Genomic DNA, 20696 nt, shown 5'->3' with positions numbered 1-20696 from the left:
GAGATAAGAGAAAATAAAGGTTCTTTATTTAATAAATGAAAACAGACCAAGGAATAACATAAAACTATTCGGGGACCCCGAACGCTGCCGAAGACTCTGGCTCTGAAAAGAAAAGAGAAACAAAACCGGAAACAACTTGTACTGGAAGCGAGCCGCGAACCCTGGTCGCTGGCAAGGCTGCAGAAAGTAATAGCACCGGCGCTAAAACGAGGCACCGCGCTCAGCCGAGCTCGGGGAAAAAAAAACCACGAGGCAAAACCAAAACAGAGGAAGGGAACACAGGTTCTAAAAAGCTCGACGGTGCTGTCACCAGCGCAGCTGGGAAGTGACCATATAATATAACTAGTTCGCAATAAAGTAGCGAACTCCGGACGCGAACCCTGGTCGCTCCGGTGGGGGCGCGGCTCACAAGGGAAGCGCCAGTAGCGCTACAAAGATCCCCGGCACGGGGAAGCGAATACCCCGGCGTTAGCTTTAGCCGAAAGCTAGACGGCAAGAGCCGGAAAGGAAAATCCAGCGTTAGGACTGCACCCAGTCGCACCAGCCAATCTACCAAAACTGATCTAGTACCTCGGGCCTCCTGACCCTACTCCTCCAACCGCCTACGGCGCCTGGAGGTACCCACTAGACTAAAGGAAAGAAAAAGCGGCTGGAGCAATGCAGCCAAACGCCGGCATGAGAACAAAAGGTGCGACGCCGGCACACTGGCGACGCCCACTTATATAGTAAGCGCGCAGGTGCCGGTCGTACGCCCTAATCAGCGGGCTTCCTATATGAAGCCACGCTGCTCTTTGTTCTGTAATGTCTGCGACGCCGAGGACAGGTGGTAAGTCCATCAGACGCCGCAGACCCCCTAACAATATTAAAGCTGTAATCAGACTTACCGACTCTTTTCTCTTCCTCATGTGATTCACTGTTCATGTTCGGTTATAAATCAGAATTTTGTAGATTTTGATCGTCTTTCTCTGCTAGAAGAGTTTTAATTTCGCTTAATGTCTCTCTGCAGTAAAACATAACAAAAGTGTGTGGTGTAAAAAAAAACATTATTAAACACGACGCTGATTTCTTTAAGTGTGGGTGTGTGAATCAGAGAATCGACTCTTAAGATTCGATCAGAAATGTAATAGCTATACAAAATACAAAATCTGACTAAATGTCTGACTTAAATACTATCAGAAACATGGATCATATGTAGTTTTATACTTTCTTTTAATTAAATAATTTATCTAGTGTTTGTCTTGTTGGCCATTTCAGGATAAAGTCTTAAAAAGAAGAGTCCGTTTCTTTATTTGACATTAACTTTAATGAAATATTTAATTATAATAAGACTTTCCTTGTTTATGTGGATGGATGGATCTTCCATGTGGACATTCTGATTACATCCTGCATTTAAGTCCTTATGACCTGAAGAACCAGTACTGTTGATTTCCTTTAATTTGTCACTAGAACGGTACATCTAGGAGCCAAAACTCCCACCCAGAACATTCAGTCTAGGTGTCACCCAAACCCTAATTCATAAATCTGGCCCCTAAAAGCAGATCCAAAACACCACACCCATCTTATACAGCAGATACCTGTTAGAAGGTGCAACAGGAAGTTTATGATGTCATAATTTGTTCTGTGGGTTCAATTTAATCCAGCAATCAGATTTCAGTCTTTAAACCTGATTAGAATCCAGAACTGAGCTGAAGTGTCTAATAACTGTATCACAGATGAAGTGGTGAGAGTGGAGATCTGCGGAGGAGAGACAGACAGGTGAATGTGACAGGTGAGCGTCTCACATTGGCGTGGATGCCTGACTTTCGTCGTCCCCGTTCATCATGGACGTGTCTGTCCTGTCTTTACTGAACTCAGCCTGGATCTCCAGGAACGTCTTGTTCTTGGTCTCAGGAACGAATAAGAAAATAAAAGTGGCGACGAGGAGACAGATGAGCAAAAACACCAGGAAACAGAACTGCTGCAGCCTGTTCTGTACAGAGAGAGAGAGAGAGAAACATACCTGCTCAGGTGGGTGATGAAGCTCTGAGAGGAAAAATGACATGTTGTATTAATCATGTTTAAATCTGATCAGATTTACCTTCAGATTATTAAATGATAGTAGACGATCCTGTAGAAACCATCAAACGTTTGGGTACTACACTACCCACAATTCCAAGAGTCATTAAGCTGTCTAGCTGGTTCATTTGCTGATTAATTTTAAAAGAATAAAATTGTACTCTATTTGGTTCTGTTCTGTTCTGTTCTGTTCTGTTCTCTTCTGTTTGGTTCTGTTCTGTTCTGTTCTGTTTTGTTTTGTTTTGTTCTGTTCTGTTCTGTTCTGTTCTGTTCTGTTCTCTTCTGTTTGGTTCTGTTCTGTTCTGTTCTGTTTTGTTTTGTTCTGTTTTGTTCTGTTCTGTTCTGTTCTGTTTGGTTCTGTTCTGTTCTGTTTTGTTTTGTTTGGTTCTGTTCTGTTCTGTTCTGTTTTGTTTTGTTGTTCTGTTCTGTTCTGTTTGGTTCTGTTCTGTTCTGTTCTGTTCTGTTTTGTTCTGTTCTGTTCTGTTTGGTTCTGTTCTGTTTTGTTCTGTTCTGTTTGGTTCTGTTCTGTTCTGTTCTGTTCTGTTCTGTTTGGTTCTGTTCTGTTCTGTTTTGTTCTGTTCTGTTTGGTTCTGTTCTGTTCTGTTTTGTTCTGTTCTGTTCTGTTTTGTTCTGTTTGGTTCTGTTCTGTTCTGTTCTGTTCTGTTCTGTTTGGTTCTGTTCTGTTCTGTTTTGTTCTGTTTGGTTCTGTTCTGTTATGTTCTGTTCTGTTTGGTTCTGTTCTGTTCTGTTTTGTTCTGTTCTGTTTGGTTCTGTTCTGTTCTGTTTTGTTCTGTTTGGTTCTGTTCTGTTCTGTTTTGTTCTGTTTGGTTCTGTTCTGTTCTGTTCTGTTCTGTTCTGTTTGGTTCTGTTCTGTTCTGTTTTGTTCTGTTTGGTTCTGTTCTGTTCTGTTCTGTTCTGTTTGGTTCTGTTCTGTTCTGTTTGGTTCTGTTTGGTTCTGTTCTGTTCTGTTCTGTTCTGTTCTGTTTGGTTCTGTTCTGTTCTGTTTTGTTCTGTTCTGTTTGGTTCTGTTCTGTTCTGTTTTGTTCTGTAGTAATCACTCGTGTCTGAGAGACAGGATTTAGCTCCATCTGATTTCCATCTTTTTGGTTCAGTTCTGTTTGGTTCTGTTGTGTTTTATTGTGCTCTATTTGGTTCTGTTCTGTTCTGTTTGGTTCTGTTCTGTTCTGTTTTGTTCTGTTTGGTTCTATTCTGTTTTGTTTTGTTCTGTTCTGTTCTGTTCTGTTCTGTTCTGTTTGGTTCTGTTCTGTAGTAATCACTCGTGCCTGAGAGACTGAGAGACGCTTATAGTCCTGATTTAGCTCCATCTGATTTACACCTGTTTGGACGCTGAAAGAAGCTTTAAGGGGAAGAAGATTTTCATGTGATGATGATGTGAAAGCACCGGCGCATCAGCGGTTACGAGCGCATTAAAAAGTTGGTACAACGCTGGAAAAATGCATCAGAAGGAGACGGTGTAGAAAAGTGATGGAGTTTGTTTTTAAATTCTTAATAAATTTAGATAAAAAAAAGTGCAGAAACTTTAAAAATTAAAACTGATGTGATGATTTGATGATTTGTGTTATTTTGTTTATCTTTTTTGTTGCCATTTTTGTTCTTTTTGCTTTAAAATAATAATATAATATTTTACTGAAATGATCAGTCACAGTACTGATATTAAAATGTTATAACCATGTTATGCTACACTGGTGTGAGTGTGAATTAAACACGTCAGCTCTAACAGTGTAATTTTATTAGTAACAGTAATCCTTCTCATGCCCTGTGATGAGCTGGCGACCTGTCCGGGGTGTTTCCTGCCTTTTACCCAGTGAATCACACCCACAGTGACCCTGACCAGGATAAAGTGGTGTTAAAATAGACAATGAATGTATAAATAATAATGAATAATACACTGTTATGGCACCCACGTCTCTAGTTTGAGTTTCGGTGGAGCCACTGGGCTGGATGGGCGCTTAACAGGCACAGTTGGTTGTGTCTGAGGGAGGGAAGGCCGGAAGGAGATCTGGTCTGGTCACTAGCACAAGCAAAAGTGAACTGTTCTGTATTCAGGTGAGGTCGCCCTCTAGTGGTTTGGCTGGATGTTACATAGCCAAAGCGCACAAAGGAAACGAGTCAAATAAATAAAGCATTTAATATTTATATTTTTGGCATTTAGCAGAGGCTTTTATCCAAAGTGACTTACTGTCCAAGAAATTGAGGGTTAAGGGCCCAACAGTGGCAACCTGGCAGTGGTGGGGCTTGAACCAGCAACCTTTCAAATTACTAGTCCAGTACCTTAACCACTAAGCTACAACTGCCCTATTTTTATTATTATTATTATTATTATTAATTATATTATTATTTTGTTATTATTTATTATTATTATTATTATTATTATTATTATTATTATTATATCTGATATCAGCTGCTATAACAGGATCAGATCATTTATAACAGGTTATATCAGTGTTCTGGGGTAGGGTTTGAGTAGGGTTAGTGATGGTAGTTATGGTGAGACGGTTGATCTGGTTTATTTTATTATTCAGTGATTTTCTAATATTTCTATGCAGTAATTTAATGTAAAACTTCCAGACCCGGCACCGATAATAACGAACTCTCACTGTGTTGAGGAGTAACGTTTACTGATCGTACCACTATGAAGGGGAACACCATGCTGATAAAGAAGAAGCTGAGCCAGTTGACTGACCCGGCGATCATGTACGCTGCAGGCCGGGTGGTCTGGGTGAACAGTTCTGTGATCAGAATGTTAGTTACGCCCCCTGCAGAACAGAATGTTTACATTATTGCAGAATCACTAATACAGGTTATAAACACGACATGAACATTAGTTACTAGATGATGACTGGTTTAGGTTTGGGTTGTACCTGGTCCGAGACCGAAGCTGAGGATGAAGGCGAAAACACAGAGCATGCTGAGATACGGGACCCACCAACTGGAGCTCTGGAGCACAAACACAAGAGCAAATTAAATAAACGTGAGGTTTTATTAATGAAGTGTGTGATATTTTACATCATTATATTATACATTACTAGTTTCCTCCAGATTAATTATAAATCCAGTTTCCTTTTACCATCCAAAACATGCAAAAGGTGGATTGATTCCTCTGAACTGCTGGTCCATGTGTGTCTGTGATCGACACCCTGTTTGGAGTTGCTGGTGACTCTGGACCCATCAGGACCCTGACCTATCTACAGAAGAAGAGTGAGTCGGTACCTGGAACGTGAGGCTGACAGTGAAGCAGATACACCAGAGACACATGAGAGAGTATCCTCCAATAATCAGAGCTCGTCGTCCCCAGTGCTCGATCAGCAAACTCTGTAACCAACACACACACACACATGGTGAAATATGTGTGTGTGTGTGTGTGTGTGTGTGTGTGTGTGTGTGTGTGTGTGTGTGGTACGTACACAGGTGAGCGCTGTTAAACATTCACACGCTCCGGTTCCCACCGTGGCGTAGGGAATCTTCTCTGTTGGAACTCCTGCCTCACTGAAGACGTACTCTGCATAAAAATAAATCTGACACAAACATTCTGTTGAGTTGCTGAGCTGTACAGATGAAGATGATGGTGATGAGTGTGTTGAGTGTGTGAGGTGTGTGATGAGTGTGTGAGGTGTGTGATGAGTGTGTTGAGTGTGTGAGGTGTGTGATAAATATATGAGGTGTGTGATGAGTGTGTGATGAGTGTGTGAGGTGACTGATGAGTGTGTGTTGAATGTGTGAGGTGTGTTTTGAGTGTGTTGAGTGTGTGAGGTGTGTGATAAATATATGAGGTGTGTGATGAGTGTGTGATGAGTGTGTGAGGTGTGTGATGAGTGTGTTGAGTGTGTGAGGTGTGTGATAAATATATGAGGTGTGTGATGAGTGTGTGATGAGTGTGTGAGGTGACTGATGAGTGTGTGAGGTGTGTGATGAGTGTGTTTTGAGTGTGTTGAGTGTGTGAGGTGTGTGATGAGTGTGTTTTGAGTGTGTTGAGTGTGTGAGGTGTGTGATAAATATATGAGGTGTGTGATGAGTGTGTGTTGAATGTGTGAGGTGTGTTTTGAGTGTGTTGAGTGTGTGAGGTGTGTGATAAATATATGAGGTGTGTGATGAGTGTGTGATGAGTGTGTGATGAGTGTGTGATGAGTGTGTGATGAGTGTGTGATGAGTGTGTGAGGTGACTGATGAGTGTGTGTTGAATGTGTGAGGTGTGTTTTGAGTGTGTTGAGTGTGTGAGGTGTGTGATAAATATATGAGGTGTGTGATGAGTGTGTGATGAGTGTGTGAGGTGTGTGATGAGTGTGTTGAGTGTGTGAGGTGTGTGATAAATATATGAGGTGTGTGATGAGTGTGTGATGAGTGTGTGAGGTGACTGATGAGTGTGTGAGGTGTGTGATGAGTGTGTTTTGAGTGTGTTGAGTGTGTGAGGTGTGTGATGAGTGTGTTTTGAGTGTGTTGAGTGTGTGAGGTGTGTGATAAATATATGAGGTGTGTGATGAGTGTGTGTTGAATGTGTGAGGTGTGTTTTGAGTGTGTTGAGTGTGTGAGGTGTGTGATAAATATATGAGGTGTGTGATGAGTGTGTGATGAGTGTGTGATGAGTGTGTGATGAGTGTGTGATGAGTGTGTGATGAGTGTGTGAGGTGACTGATGAGTGTGTGTTGAATGTGTGAGGTGTGTTTTGAGTGTGTTGAGTCAGTACAGCGTTGATTCCGTTGAGTTGCTGAGCAGTGCAGATGAAGATGATGGTGATGAGTGGCCAGCGCAGGTTGGGGTCAGTGAAGAGCTGCCAGGGTTTTTTGGGTTTGATTCCGGCGGCGCTGATTCGCTCTCGCTGCATGTCGTCCAATTCTCCATGGTAACTGTCACCACTGTGGAGCTGCTTTAATGCTGAGGGTACACACACACACACACACACACATGTATCACTCATTAATCCAGTACTGAATGTAATGGAGGTGTGTGTGGGTTTCAGTACCGGTGCTGCAGGCGGGTTCATTGGCTCGGTCTATCAGCAGGAATCGAGGACTCTCAGGAAACCAGGGCAGGAAAATCAGCTGCAGGATCGCAGGAAGAACCGTGGCGGTGAGGAGGAGGGGCCAATACTCCGGGGCCCCCAGCAGCTCACTGAGCACACACACACTAACGTCAACCACACAGATGTGCTGGTAAAAACAACATCTGGTAAACTGAGGACACTTACTTGAGTCCCATCACCTGTCCTGTCAGAATCCCTCCTGTAATGAAAATGGAGGTTCCCATCGCCATGGTACCACGCAGAGCACGGGGGGCGACCTCGCCCAAATACAGGGGCTGGACACAGATCCCCACACCTGTCAATCACACACACACACACACACACACACACACACACACACACATGAACCTGTCAGTGACCTTTATTGACCTTTCTGTAGCTCCCAATCCAAATCCCAGTCACTGTTCTCCTGTATCACCCCAGTTCCAGATCTTATCTAAGGTTACTGGTGTACAGATACCAGTCTCTGTTCCCCAGACTGAACGTGTGGTAGTTATTCATTTATTCATTTATTCATTTATACATTTATTCATTTATTTATTTATTTAATTATTTATTCATTTATTTATTTGATTTATTTATTCATTCATTTATTTATTTATTTACCTGCGTTTATTCCGGACAGGAAACGTCCGATGATGAGCAGCTCAAACACTCCAGCTAAGTAGCTCAGACCCATTAACACGCCCGCCAGCAGTGCAAAGATGTTATTCATCAGCAGCGTCGGTTTTCTAAGGCACAGGAGGAGCAGAAACTGGTTTACATAAAACACTTTTATTATTTTATTATTTTATTATGTGTGTGTTATCAGCGCTCACCTGCCGAACCTGACCGCCAGTGTGGCTCCAACTGAAGCTCCTACCATCCCCCCGATGGTGAAGATGGAGACAATGGTGGACCAGAGCAGGGTGAGCAGGTCCGGAGAAATCTGAGCGTTAAACCTCCTGATCCACGTCTGATTAATGAAGCTCTGGATCGCCTGATCACACACACACACACAGCATAAGTTAGTGAACCCCTCACGAGTTCTGCTGTTATTCCTCATAAACTCAGAAGTCAGGAGGTCGAAAAATCTAGATGTGTGGGTTATAGAGGCGCCATCGCCCAGTCAAACCCGGAGACGCTCAGAGAAATCAGAGAGATGGACAAACTGCAAAACTGCAAAAGCTGTTTTAAACAAATGGAGAAAATTTAGCATCTCTGCCACTCGTCCTAGGGCTGAACCTTCTGAAAAGACTACACCAAGAGCACAGTGATAAAGGAAGTGACAAAGAACCACAGCAAACGGTACGAGCAAGAAGTGTCGACTGTAAAAAACACTCAACAAAACAGCAACAGAATAAAATAATGACATGTTCTTTAAGAGGAAAGACCTGCTGCATGTTTTACCTTTGTGAAAGTGTTTAAAAGTGCTAATAGATGGATTTTAGTCAGAAATGTTCCACCATTATAACTGTTTAAACATGACACATAAATAATTAATATAAAAATATTACATTTTCATTTCTGCATTTAGCGGACGATTTTATCCAAAGTGACTTACAGCACTGTGACAGTATACTGTCTAAGCAATTATGAATAATTAAGGGCCCAACAGTGGCAACCTGGCATTGGTGGGGCTTGTTTGTTTGTTTATTTATTATAATTATAACGTGATGTTTTACACTGTGGTTACATTCATGACGGGACCGGTAGTTACTGCTTACACAAGATTCATCAGTTCAGGTTTAATATTAAACACAGTCATGAACTATTTAGTGTCTCCAGTTCACCTCACTTACACGCCTCTGTACTGTGGGAGGAAACCGGAGCACCCGGAGGAAACCCACACGGGGAGAACATGCAAACTCCACACAGAAAGGACCCGGACCGCCCCACCTGGGAATTAAACCCTGGACCTTCTTGCTGTGAGGCGACACATTCGTCATTGTGGATCCACTGAGTGTGTTTACACTGGGAAACTGTGGGGAACCTGAAGGGGTCTAAATCCACTGTGTGTGTGTGTGTGTGTGTGTGTGTGTGTGTGTGTGTGTTCATGCCAAATCTGAGCTCACATGAAATGAGAGTGACCGCTGATACTGATCCTCATGAGTGATTATACATCATGTGACTACAACACACACACACACACATTTACTCAAAAATCACATAAGAGTTTCTTTCACTGCAGATTTAAACAGTCTGAACGTGTTTAGCTCTTTATGAGGATAAAACATTAATATGAAGTTAAGTTTTCACCCCCCTGCAAGAGAGAAACGTCCACACAGTGACCCTCAGTTCTGCTCCGTCCCTGTTCTGCTCCATCCCTGTTCTGTCCACCGTCTCCATCACTGCTGTGGATGTGTTCTGTCTTTGTTACCTCAAGTCAAGTCAGATATACACCAATCAGCCATAACATTAACACCACCTCCTTGTTTCTACACTCACTGTCCATTTTATCAGCTCCACTTACCATATAGAAGCACTTTGTAGTTCTACAATTACTGACTGTAGTCCATCTGTTTCTCTACATGCTTTGTTACCCCCTTTCATGCTGTTCTTCAATGGTCAGGACCCCCACAGAGCAGGTATTATTTAGGTGGTGGATGATTCTCAGCACTGCAGTGACACTGACATGGTGGTGGTGTGTTAGTGTGTGTTGTGCTGGTATGAGTGGATCAGACACAGCAGCGCTGCTGGAGTTTTTAAACACCGTGTCCACTCACTGTCCACTCTATTAGACACTCCTACCTAGTCGGTCCACCTTGTAGATGTAAAGTCAGAGACGATCGCTCATCTATTGCTGCTGTTTGAGTCGGTCATCTTCTAGACCTTCATCAGTGGTCACAGGACGCTGCCCACGGGGCGCTGTTGGCTGGATATTTTTGGTGGACTATTCTCAATCCAGCAGTGACAGTGAGGTGTTTAAAAACTCCAGCAGCGCTGCTGTATCTGATCCACTCATACCAGCACAACACACACTAACACACCACCACCATGTCCGTGTCACTGCAGTGCTGAGAATCATCCACCACCTAAATAATACCTGCTCTGTGGTGGTCCTGACCATTAAAGAACAGCATGAAAGGGGGTAACAAAGCATGTAGAGAAACAGATGGACTACAGTCAGTAATTGTAGAACTACAAAGTGCTTCTATATGGTAAGTGGAGCTGATAAAATGGACAGTGAGTGTAGAAACAAGGAGGTGGTCATAATGTTATGGCTGATCGGTGTATTTATGTAGCACTTTTTACAATGAACATCGTCTCAAAGCAACTTTACAGAATCCAGGACCGACAGATTAAAATCCCTGTTGAGCAGCCGAGGGCGACAGTGGGCACCGCTCCTATTCCCCCGTTATTCTTTTTGTTTATGGTGTTTAGTTGCTGTATTGTTCTACATCTGATTAAGCTTCAGTCACACTGGGTTCATTTTCATGTGTTGCAGGTACGGAGATTCACCTGGAGACTCAGTGGGATCAGACGTGACCCGCCCAGTACCACCAACTCAACACACACACACACACACACACACACACACACACACTGTTCTGTTCTTACCTTGGTCGGAGTGTTTATGATGGAGACGTTGTAGCCGTACTGGAACGTTCCTCCGATACCTGCAGCCCAAACCACCATGAGGAGAGTTCCACTGGGTACCTGATCTCACACACACACACACACACACACACACACACACACACACACACACACACACACACCACTCCAGTTAACCTGACTGCATGTTTTTGTACTGTGGGAGGAAACCGGAGCTTCCGGAGGAAACCCACACAGACACAGGGAGAACATGCAAACTCCACACAGAAAGGACCAGGACCACCCCACCTGAGAATCAAACCCTGGACCTTCTTGCTGTGAGCCACCGTGCCGCCCCAAAATCAAACTGACTCGGTTTAATTATCGATCGAGTACCTGAGGAGGTGAATCCTGCACTGACAGTACATACAGCGGTGTGCAAAAGTTTGTGCACCCCTGTTCTGTTAATCGAAGATGACAGGAATGAAACTTAAAAGTGTTTTTATCTGCATGATGACTTTATTACTTGAATTTAACATCGTAAAAAGAATGAAATATAAAAGATTAAAGGTTCTGTAAGTTTTGTACGTTTCACATTTTATCTTCTGGTTTTAGTGAGAGAAAATAAAATTGATCGTTTTATAAACGTTTTATTTCCTGTAAAGAACCTTCACTTACTTTTACCTGAACAAACCTGTTATCAGGATGCACAAACATTCACCATCGTACTGAATCCACTGATTGTATCTGCTCACACACACCTCAGAGCTTCAGTCTCAGTGTGAGGAGATCTCTCTGACCTTCATCTCGTACCTTCATCTGCTGAGCTCGTCCGGTCAGTAACGGCTGAGACTCTTCATCTCTTCTGTCATTCATCGTTCCTTTAGTTCCTCTATTCAACAGCAGGATCCTCAACCATCGACAGGACATGAGTGTGTGTGTGTGTGTGTGTGTGTGTGTGTGTGTGTGTGTATGAGTGTGTGTGTGTGTGTGTGTGTCTAATTTAAGGAGCACAAGCGCACAGCTGCTCTTCTGCAGTTCTGAAGCATGTTTCCCTCTCACACACACACACACACTCACACACACACATACACACACACTGCTGTAATCCATCTGAAGCTCACACACACACACACACACACACACACACACTGTGAGATGTTGTGAGGTGTAGCTGGACCTGCTCACCTTCCTCCTTCCACCTGGTGTGTGTGTGATCCATCACGTTCCTTCATGGTGCGCCGGTGCTGGTCTGGCAGGAGCTGCAGGAGCATGTGAAGCTTTGGCAGCAGAAGCAGTTTTAATTCTGCTGCTGTAATCGGGGTGTGAAGGAGCAAGAGTGTGTGTGAACACGACTGTGTGTGTGTGTGTGTGAGAGCTCCAGGGTGTGTGTGTGTGTGTGTGTATATATATAAACACGAGTGTGTGTGTGTGTTTGTGTGTGTGTGTTTGTGTGTGAACACGAGTTTAAGTTTGAGTGTGTGTGTGTGTGTGTGTGTGTGTGTGTGTGTAAGAGCTACAGGGTGTGTGTGTGTGTGTGTATGAACATGTGTGTGTGTGTGTGTGTGTGTGTGTGTGTCTGTGTAAGAGCTCCAGGGTGTGTGTGTGTGTGTGTGTGTATGAACATGAGTGTGTGTGTGTGTGTGTGTGTGTGTGTGAGAGAGAGTGTGTGTGTGTGTGTGTAAGAGCTCCAGGGTGTGTGTGTGTGTGTGTGTGTATGAACGTGTGTGTGTGTGTGTGTGTGTGTGTGTGTAGTTCAGCTGATCTTCATGCTCCGGCTCTGATACAGTAAAACAGGACGTTATAAAATCACATGGTTCTGCCTAAAGCTCCGCTGAAACATGTGACTGTCCACGATCGAGCGAGCTTTACTGCACCATCCACCTCACAGCTGCCGTGCCAGAACTTCCTCCTGTAGAATTTCTCTTCGAGCATTTACTGAGGATAGTCTGTGATGGATAGGTGAGTCAAAGTCATCGCTCTGCCCCAGTGTTTCTGGCTGATACTGGACCCACTGTGACCCTGACCCTGATGAACAAAGCAGGATGGCACAGCGCTGCTGCTGTTCCTGTGGTGCCACCCTGCACATTTGTTTATCAACGGTACAATCTGTCTAAAATATACAGAAGGTGGATTTATGATTTGTAAAAAATGAATACATGTACATTAGCTCCACAGCGACCCTGACCAGGATGAAGTGGTGACTGAGTGAATCCAGATACTGAGTCAGTGTAGCTACAGGCGGAACTATCGTTTGGAGTGTGTTTCCGGGGACGTTTGGAGAAGTCGGACAAAGCGCTAGTGGATGCCGAATCGGCGCTTTTAAAAAACAACAAAGGGATTAAATGAATAAATAGAGAATAAATAGAGATAAAAAGTGAAGATGAAGTAAAATGGTAGTAAAATACTCAATAAGGAATAAAGAGTTGTAGATATTGAATTGTAATTAATTAAAGATAAAAGAGTGTTGAGTTAAAGATGAAGCTGTTGAAACCTCACTGGATCAGTCACAACGGTAATAAATCACATCATTATTCATTATGTATACATTAGTATTGTTATAACTACATCAGAGATCTCCCTATAGAACCTTTATCTACCTAATATTATAATACAGACAGTTTATCTAAACTCACGCTGCTGTACGGAGGACTGTTATCTGTCATACTACTGTCACGATCACATAACATCACGGTGTTCCGTACAGACCACAGACACTTCAGTTTACACACACACACACACACACACACACACACACACACACACACACGTTAAAGGAATGAGACAGTGAGTTTGTTTAATAATCTGATTCAGATCTAATCAATCTAAGAAAATACCTGCATTTATTCACTGTAATCTGACGGGTTACTCTAACTGCGCATGCGCGAATCAACAACAATAACGATATAATAATATAATAAAATAAATTCTGTTATTATGATGATAAAGTTACAGCAGAATCAGATCTTACACTGATTCCACTTTTACATTCATATAAAGATCAAACAGCCCAGATTTTATAGAAACTCTTAACAAAAAGATATTTTACCTTCAATTAAACAGCAAAAATATAAAATAAACATGATTTATTTATAACATATTTAATTCTGAGTAATAAAATAAACATGATTTATTTATAATATATTAAATGCTGAGTAATAAAATACAGCAGCGTGTTTATCTGTTCTCATGATTAAAACCTCCTGACTAATGATAGACTGAGTGAGTGAGTGAGTGAGTGTGTATGATCACATGATGTATGTATTATATAACTGAACACATGCAGGATTATTAGAATCACGTGTTGTGATGATCACATGAATAAATGAATAAATTAATTAATTAATAATAGATTAATTTTTATGGATTATTTTTAGGGAAGCCGATATTTTCGGTTGATATTCATCCAGATGGAACCAAGTTTGCTACCGGCGGCCAAGGTAAAAAACTCATAAGCTTTATATTTATTATATTTATATTATTATTATATTTATATTTATAATTGTATATATGTATTATGTTATGTTTATTTTTATTATAGTCTTGATATCTTATAGTTATTATTTTTATTGATTTTATTTATTTGTATATTTATATTATTTGCCTAATATATTTATTATGTTTATTATTTATTTATATTTATGATCTTTTTATTACTTTCATAATTATATTACTTTATATATGTAATATTTATGTTTATTATTTTTATTATTTTTTATAGTTTATAGCTTTTATTATAGATTATATTTTTTATATTTATTATGTTCATTTTGTATTGAACATTTTTTACAGTATTTATTATAATTTTATAAATGTAATATTAATGTTTATTATTTTTGATAGTTTATAGTTCTTTTTATTAATTATTTTATTATTTACTTATTATTATTTACCTTATATGTTTATTATGTTTATTTTTAAATTATATTTATGCTATTTCTTAACTTGGATGATGTTTCTGTATTATTTGTAATTTTTTTTATATTTTATATTGATCATATTCAGATTTGAGCACTTTTCAGTGTCCCAGTTTAGATATGCTCAGTTCCCCTGTGCACTCTCCCTTCCACTTGCACCACACCATCCCTGGTTTAGGAGAGCAGCTTTGTTCTGGTATGAGTGCAGCAGGTGCAGCAGTGTTGTTGGGAGAAGAATGAAGCTCCAGACAGAAATGTAGATCCAGCAGCAGCAGCAGTGGCGGTGTGGTGTGATCAGAACGTGCCGCTGATCAATGACTAGATGAAGACGAACACATGTCGTGTCTCTGACTGTCCCCTATCACCAGCACTGACAGGGTTTGTGTTCCTAATAAAGAGGATTTAAACATCCCAACAACACTGCTGCACCTGCTGCACTGGAATAGCCGGAACGAGACGTCCTGTAACTGTATGATCAGGTGTCTGCATACTTCTGCTCATATAGTGCGTGATGAGGTGCTTCAGTATGCACTGATTGATTTGATTGATTGATTAAGTGATTGATTGATTGACAGGTGAGGATTCTGGGAAGGTGGTGATCTGGAACATGGCTCCGGTTCTCCGAGAGGAAGATGAGAAGAACGAGAGCGTTCCCAAATTACTCTGTCAGATGGACAATCACTTGGGTACGAGCACTTCCTGTTTCAGCCAGCACTGCTGGTTCAGATTATCTGGGGGTTGTAGAAAGTTTGTGCCCCCCTGATTAAATAATGCATTTTAACTGAAGTAAACACACCCTCCGCAGCAAAATAATAATCAGTTACACTGTAGTTTCATTTTGATGAACCATATTTACTTTCTGGGCAGCTGTAGTGGTTAAGGTACTGGACTAGTAATCAGAAGGTTGCTGGTTCAAGCCCCACCACTGTTGGGTTGTCACTGTTGGGCCCTTGAGCAAGGCCCTTAACCCTCAATTACTCAGACTGTATACTGTCCCAGTTCTGTACGTCACTTTAGATAAAAGCGTCTGATAAATGCTGTAAATGTAAATGTGTGTAACTGGTTGGATTTTTCACCCCATCACTGCTCATAAAGGACTGGAATTTGTGCCTCCTGTGTAATCTGTGTAATCTGTGTGTGTGTGCGTGTGTGTGCGCGTGTGTGCGTGTGTGTGTGTGTGTGTGTGTGTGCGTGTGTGTGTTTCAGCGTGTGTGAACTGTGTCCGATGGTCCAATAACGGATTGTACCTGGCATCAGGAGGAGATGATAAACTGGTCATGGTGTGGAAGAAAGCAGCGTGAGTAACACACACATTCTCTCTCACACTCTCTCTCACACACATTCACACACACACACTCTCTCTCACACACATTCACACACACACACACTCTCTCAAACTCAAACTCAAAAGAAGCTTTATTGGCATGACAAATAATGACATTCGTATTGCCAAAGCAAGTTACAGAGAAATATAAACAATAAAAATAAGAAAGAACAAAAATATACAGAACAGTTACATGTGCAAAAACTATAGAATAGAATAAAATATTAATAAAAACAGTGCAAAATAATAACAATAAAAAGTATAATATTTACAATAATGAGGTAGTAAAACAATCAGTTTGTGTGTGTGTGTGTGTGTGTGTGTGTGTGTGTGTGTGTGTGTGTGTGTGTGTGTGTGTGTGTGTGTGTGTGTGTATGTGTGTATGAGACATGGTCACCCACTGTCCCTCACCTGGTGGCAGGTGTGAGTATAGAGTGCTGCTAGTGTGCAGCTCTCTCTGTGCTCCCCCAGTAGGTGGGGCAGTGTGTCGGGGTCTGGGAGGGAGGTGAAGTTGGGGATGATGTTATTAAATTTAGGGAAGAATTGGGAGCGGACGTGGTGGTACTTGGTACACCGGGTGAGGAAGTGCAGCTCCGTCTCTACTGTACTGAGAGTGCAGTGCTGACACGACCTCTCCTCCCGGGGCAGCCAGGACTCTCTCTCTCACACACACCACACACACACACACGCATGATGGTAACTGGTCATGGTGTGGAAGAAAGCAGCGTGAGTAACACACACACACTCTTACACACACACTCTTACACACACACACACACCCACACTCACAATGATGATGATTGGTTAAATTTGCTGTACTGATGTAATTGTAGATACCTGCAGGAACTGAATGATGATCATGTTTGTCTGTGTGTGTGTGTGTGTGTGTGTGTGTGTGTGTGTGTGTGTGTGTGTGTGTGTGTGTGTGTGTGTGTGTGTGGGGGCAGGTTTATTGGACCCAGTACCGTGTTTGGTTCCAGCAGTAAACTGGTGAACGTGGAGCAGTGGAGATGTGTCACCATCCTCAGGAACCACACTGGAGGTCAGCAGCTCCTCCTCACACACACACACACACACACTCTTACACACTCACACTCTCTCTCACTCTCACACACACACACACACACACATTCACCATCCTCAGGAACCACACTGTAGGTCAGCAGCTCCTCCTCACACACACACACACACACACACACACACTCTTACACACTCACACTCTCTCTCACTCTCACACACACACACACACACACACACATTCACCATCCTCAGGAACCACACTGGAGGTCAGCAGCTCCTCCTCACACACACACACACACACACACACTCTTACACACTTACACTCTCTCTCACTCTCACACACACACACACACATTCACCATCCTCAGGAACCACACTGGAGGTCAGCAGCTCTTCCTCACACACACTTCCTCACACACACATACAGTCAGTTATTGAACTGGATGTGTTGGGAGCAGGTTGATTGAGGCCCGCCCCCTTACTCACTATAAGTGTGTGTGGGAATTTGTGCCCATTTAGCTTAAATGAAGTGTGGGGGAAACCCTTTTCTGTTCCAGCATGGATGATCTGATCTGGTGAGTTTGGTTTGAACAAACGTTGATTGTGATTTAGTGACACAAATCCCCCTTTTAAAATGGGCACAAATTCCCACAGACACACAGATGCCTGAACTCTGCTGCTGGTTTCTAATGTGTGTGTGTGTGTGTTTATGTTTGTGAGTAGATGTGATGGATGTAGCCTGGTCTCCTCATGATGTTTGGCTGGCCTCCTGCAGTGTGGACAACACCGTCGTCATCTGGAACGCCCGGAAGTTTCCAGGTGAGCTGAACCGCCCTCACACCCACGCCCCGTTCAGACACCGGGTTAGCATTAGCGCTCTCACACATGATGTGGTTCAGATGTGATGGGTCTACATCATGAGTGGTTCTTCATCTGTGGAACAGTAGTCTCCTCCAGGAGGCACTGAGGAGAAAATCAACAATGTGCTGAGTGAGCAAAATAAGAGGAAAACAATAAAATAAATAAATGAATAAATATAATAATAATAAGGCTAATAAGAAAATCTCATGGAGGAATATGATCACCACTGAGTGAGTGTATGAGACGGCCAGAACAAAAGGAGCACCTGAACCACATTAAGTTCTGCAGGTTCTGGTATTTTGGGCGTGTGATGAGGCTCCACATGAGGACATTGAAGGCGGCGTTACTGTATAACAGGATTTGTGGAAGGTCAAGGATAAGCTGGATTGATGACATCACAGTATGGACTGTGTTATCAGGGACGACACGAGACAGAGGGCGCTGTATAGAGCTGACCCGTCTGTGCAGCCAACCATCACAAAGCAATAGTGTAGTAATGTGATGTGTGTATAGTGTGTGTGTATAATGTGTGTATGATGTGTGTGTGTGTGTGTGTGTTGGTACAGAGATGGTGGCGTCTCTCTCAGGACACTCGGGGTTGGTGAAGGGTTTATCCTGGGATCCTGTAGGGAAATACGTCGCCTCTCAGGCTGATGATCGAAGTCTGAAGGTCTGGAGAACCATCGACTGGCAGCTGGAGGCCAACATCACCAAACCTTTCACTGAGGTTACACACACACACACACACACACACATTATACATATATACACACACATCATAACACACACACACTGATAAGAGAGCTGAGGTGGTTTAGCGGCGCTGGATTATTAGTTTAAAGTTCCTCTCTTCTTCTATAGGTAGAATCTGGGTTACTCAAAATGTAACAGGACTCACTCACTGCTGTAAACACACCTTAGACTTAATACTTACTTATGGTACGGACACAGACAACCTGGTTTGATTTCTGATCACTCCCCCCAATATATGAAGTGTCCCTATCTGATAATGTACAGCGACCACATGGTTATAAATCTGTGCGCACGATAACTTTCATAAACAGCCCACCAGAATGATCAGATCTGCCTCCATCAGAGCCTAACGATCTAGGTCGGGCAACTCTACACCGATCAGCAGCTGTGCTGCTCTGTGTATTCTGACACCTTTCTATCAGAACCAGCATGAACTTCTTCAGCAGTTTGAGCTACAGGAGCTCGTCTGTTGGATCAGACCACACGGGTCAGCCTTCGCTTCCTACGTGAATCAATGAGCCTTGGTCGCCCATGACCCTGTCGCCGGTTTACCACTGTTCCTTTCGTGGAGCACTTTTGATAGATACTGACCACTGCAGACCGGGGCACACCCCACAAGAGCTGCAGTTTTGGAGATGCTCTGACCCAGTCGTCTGGGCTGTCACAATTTGGCCCTTGTGAAACTCTCTCAGATCCTCACGCTCGGCTATTTTTCCTGCTTCTAACATCAACTTTGAGGATAAAATGTTCAACTGCTGCCGAATATACTGCCCCCCCCCCCCCCCACTAACAGGTGCCGTGATGAAGAGATAATCAGTGTTATTCACTCCACGTCTCAGTGCTCAGAATGTTCTACCTGCTCGGTGTACATTTAGAGTCCGTATTCTGCACAACCTTAGACAGTGTAGCTCCAGTTAAAATGAAGCTGATCAGGGAGAAAAAGCTGCTCACACACGTGTGCTAAAACAAGCAGCATGAAAATTAGAGCGCAAGTGGCGGAGCAACTACATCGAGTATAGACATGCACTAATAAAAGCTAAAGCCTTATATTACTAGAGAACAATGAGAATAATCCACGCTTTGTGTGTGTGTGTGTGTGTAGTGTGGAGGAACCACTCATGTTCTGCGTCTCAGCTGGTCACCTGACGGTCAGTACCTGGTCTCTGCTCACGCCATGAACAACTCCGGCCCCACCGCGCAGATCATCGAACGGCACGGCTGGAAAACCAACATGGACTTTGTGGGGCATCGCAAAGCCGTGACTGTGGTGGTAATGACTGATACACACACACACACACACACACACACACACACACTCAGTTTTAGTATGACACACACATACTCAGTCTCATTGTGATACACACACACTCAGATCCACACACACACACACACACACACACACACACTCAGTTTTAGTATGACACACACATACTTAGTCTCATTGTGACACACACACACATAGATACACACACACATACACACTTATTCTCAGTGTGATACACACGCACACAGATACACACACACACACACTCAGTCTCAGTGTAAAACACACACACACAGATAGACACACACCTACACAGTCTCATTGTAATACACACACACAGATAGACACACACATACACACTCAGTCTAAGTGTGATAAACACAGAAACGCACACACACACACGCGAGCGTTCCGTCAGGATCAGCGCCCCCCTCAGTCCTGATGGTTATTACTTCCACTGTAACGTTCAAAAGTTTAGAGACACCTGAACTGATCATGTTTAATTACTTCAATCATTTCTGCAGCTTTATGTGACTGTGTGTGTGTGTGTGTGTGTGTGTGTGTGTGTGTGTGTGTGTGTGTGTGTGTGTGTGTAGAAGTTCAATCCGAAGATCTTTAAGAAGAAGCAGAAGAATGGCGGATCATCTAAATCCAGCTGTCCGTACTGCTGCTGTGCTGTGGGCAGTAAAGATCGATCCCTCTCAGTCTGGGTACGTTTCTACTGGGAATAAGTATTCACACCCCGACACCCCTCCTCACCCTGCACTAGCTTCTGTTTCATTTAATATTTTGATTGGTTAAATGCTCGTGTGTGTGTGTGTGTGTGTGTAGCTGACGTCTCTGAAGCGTCCTTTGGTGGTCATTCATGATCTTTTTGATAAATCCATCATGGACATCACATGGTAAGAAATTTCTCTTATTTCCTTGTCGTGTGTGTGCAGTAGTGTA

The 20696-nt window shown here is 42.8% G+C and overlaps 2 protein-coding genes across 2 annotated transcripts in view; one reads left to right on the top strand and one right to left on the bottom strand.

Moving 5' to 3' along the window:
- Positions 1-1337: 1337 nt before the first annotated feature.
- Positions 1338-11485, bottom strand: slc2a11b (solute carrier family 2 member 11b). Its single transcript, XM_063018270.1, has 12 exons — positions 11423-11485; positions 10634-10732; positions 7912-8072; positions 7700-7824; positions 7259-7388; positions 7034-7182; positions 6758-6945; positions 5481-5591; positions 5287-5388; positions 4938-5013; positions 4705-4832; positions 1338-1969 (listed from the first exon to the last, which is right to left on the bottom strand). The coding sequence occupies exons 1-12, from the start codon at positions 11483-11485 to the stop codon at positions 1778-1780; spliced, it is 1524 nt and encodes a 507-aa protein (XP_062874340.1). The 3' UTR covers positions 1338-1777.
- Positions 11486-12824: 1339 nt separating this feature from the next.
- Positions 12825-20696, top strand: part of LOC134335432 (protein HIRA) — a 33978-nt gene continuing 26106 nt past the window's right edge. Inside the window, exons 1-10 of the mRNA XM_063017957.1 lie at positions 12825-13124; positions 13987-14049; positions 15102-15212; positions 15733-15823; positions 16798-16892; positions 17594-17689; positions 18298-18458; positions 19587-19754; positions 20345-20458; positions 20580-20650. Of these exons, the coding sequence (XP_062874027.1) occupies positions 13088-13124; positions 13987-14049; positions 15102-15212; positions 15733-15823; positions 16798-16892; positions 17594-17689; positions 18298-18458; positions 19587-19754; positions 20345-20458; positions 20580-20650 (1007 nt within the window). The 5' untranslated portion in view covers positions 12825-13087. The remainder of the gene's footprint in view (positions 13125-13986; positions 14050-15101; positions 15213-15732; positions 15824-16797; positions 16893-17593; positions 17690-18297; positions 18459-19586; positions 19755-20344; positions 20459-20579; positions 20651-20696) is intronic.

This window comes from Trichomycterus rosablanca, chromosome 21, assembly GCF_030014385.1.
Source record: "Trichomycterus rosablanca isolate fTriRos1 chromosome 21, fTriRos1.hap1, whole genome shotgun sequence".
In the NCBI taxonomy this organism is placed as follows: domain Eukaryota; kingdom Metazoa; phylum Chordata; class Actinopteri; order Siluriformes; family Trichomycteridae; genus Trichomycterus; species Trichomycterus rosablanca.
Note: the sequence above shows the minus strand (reverse complement) of the source record. Positions and strands in the feature narration are given on the sequence as shown.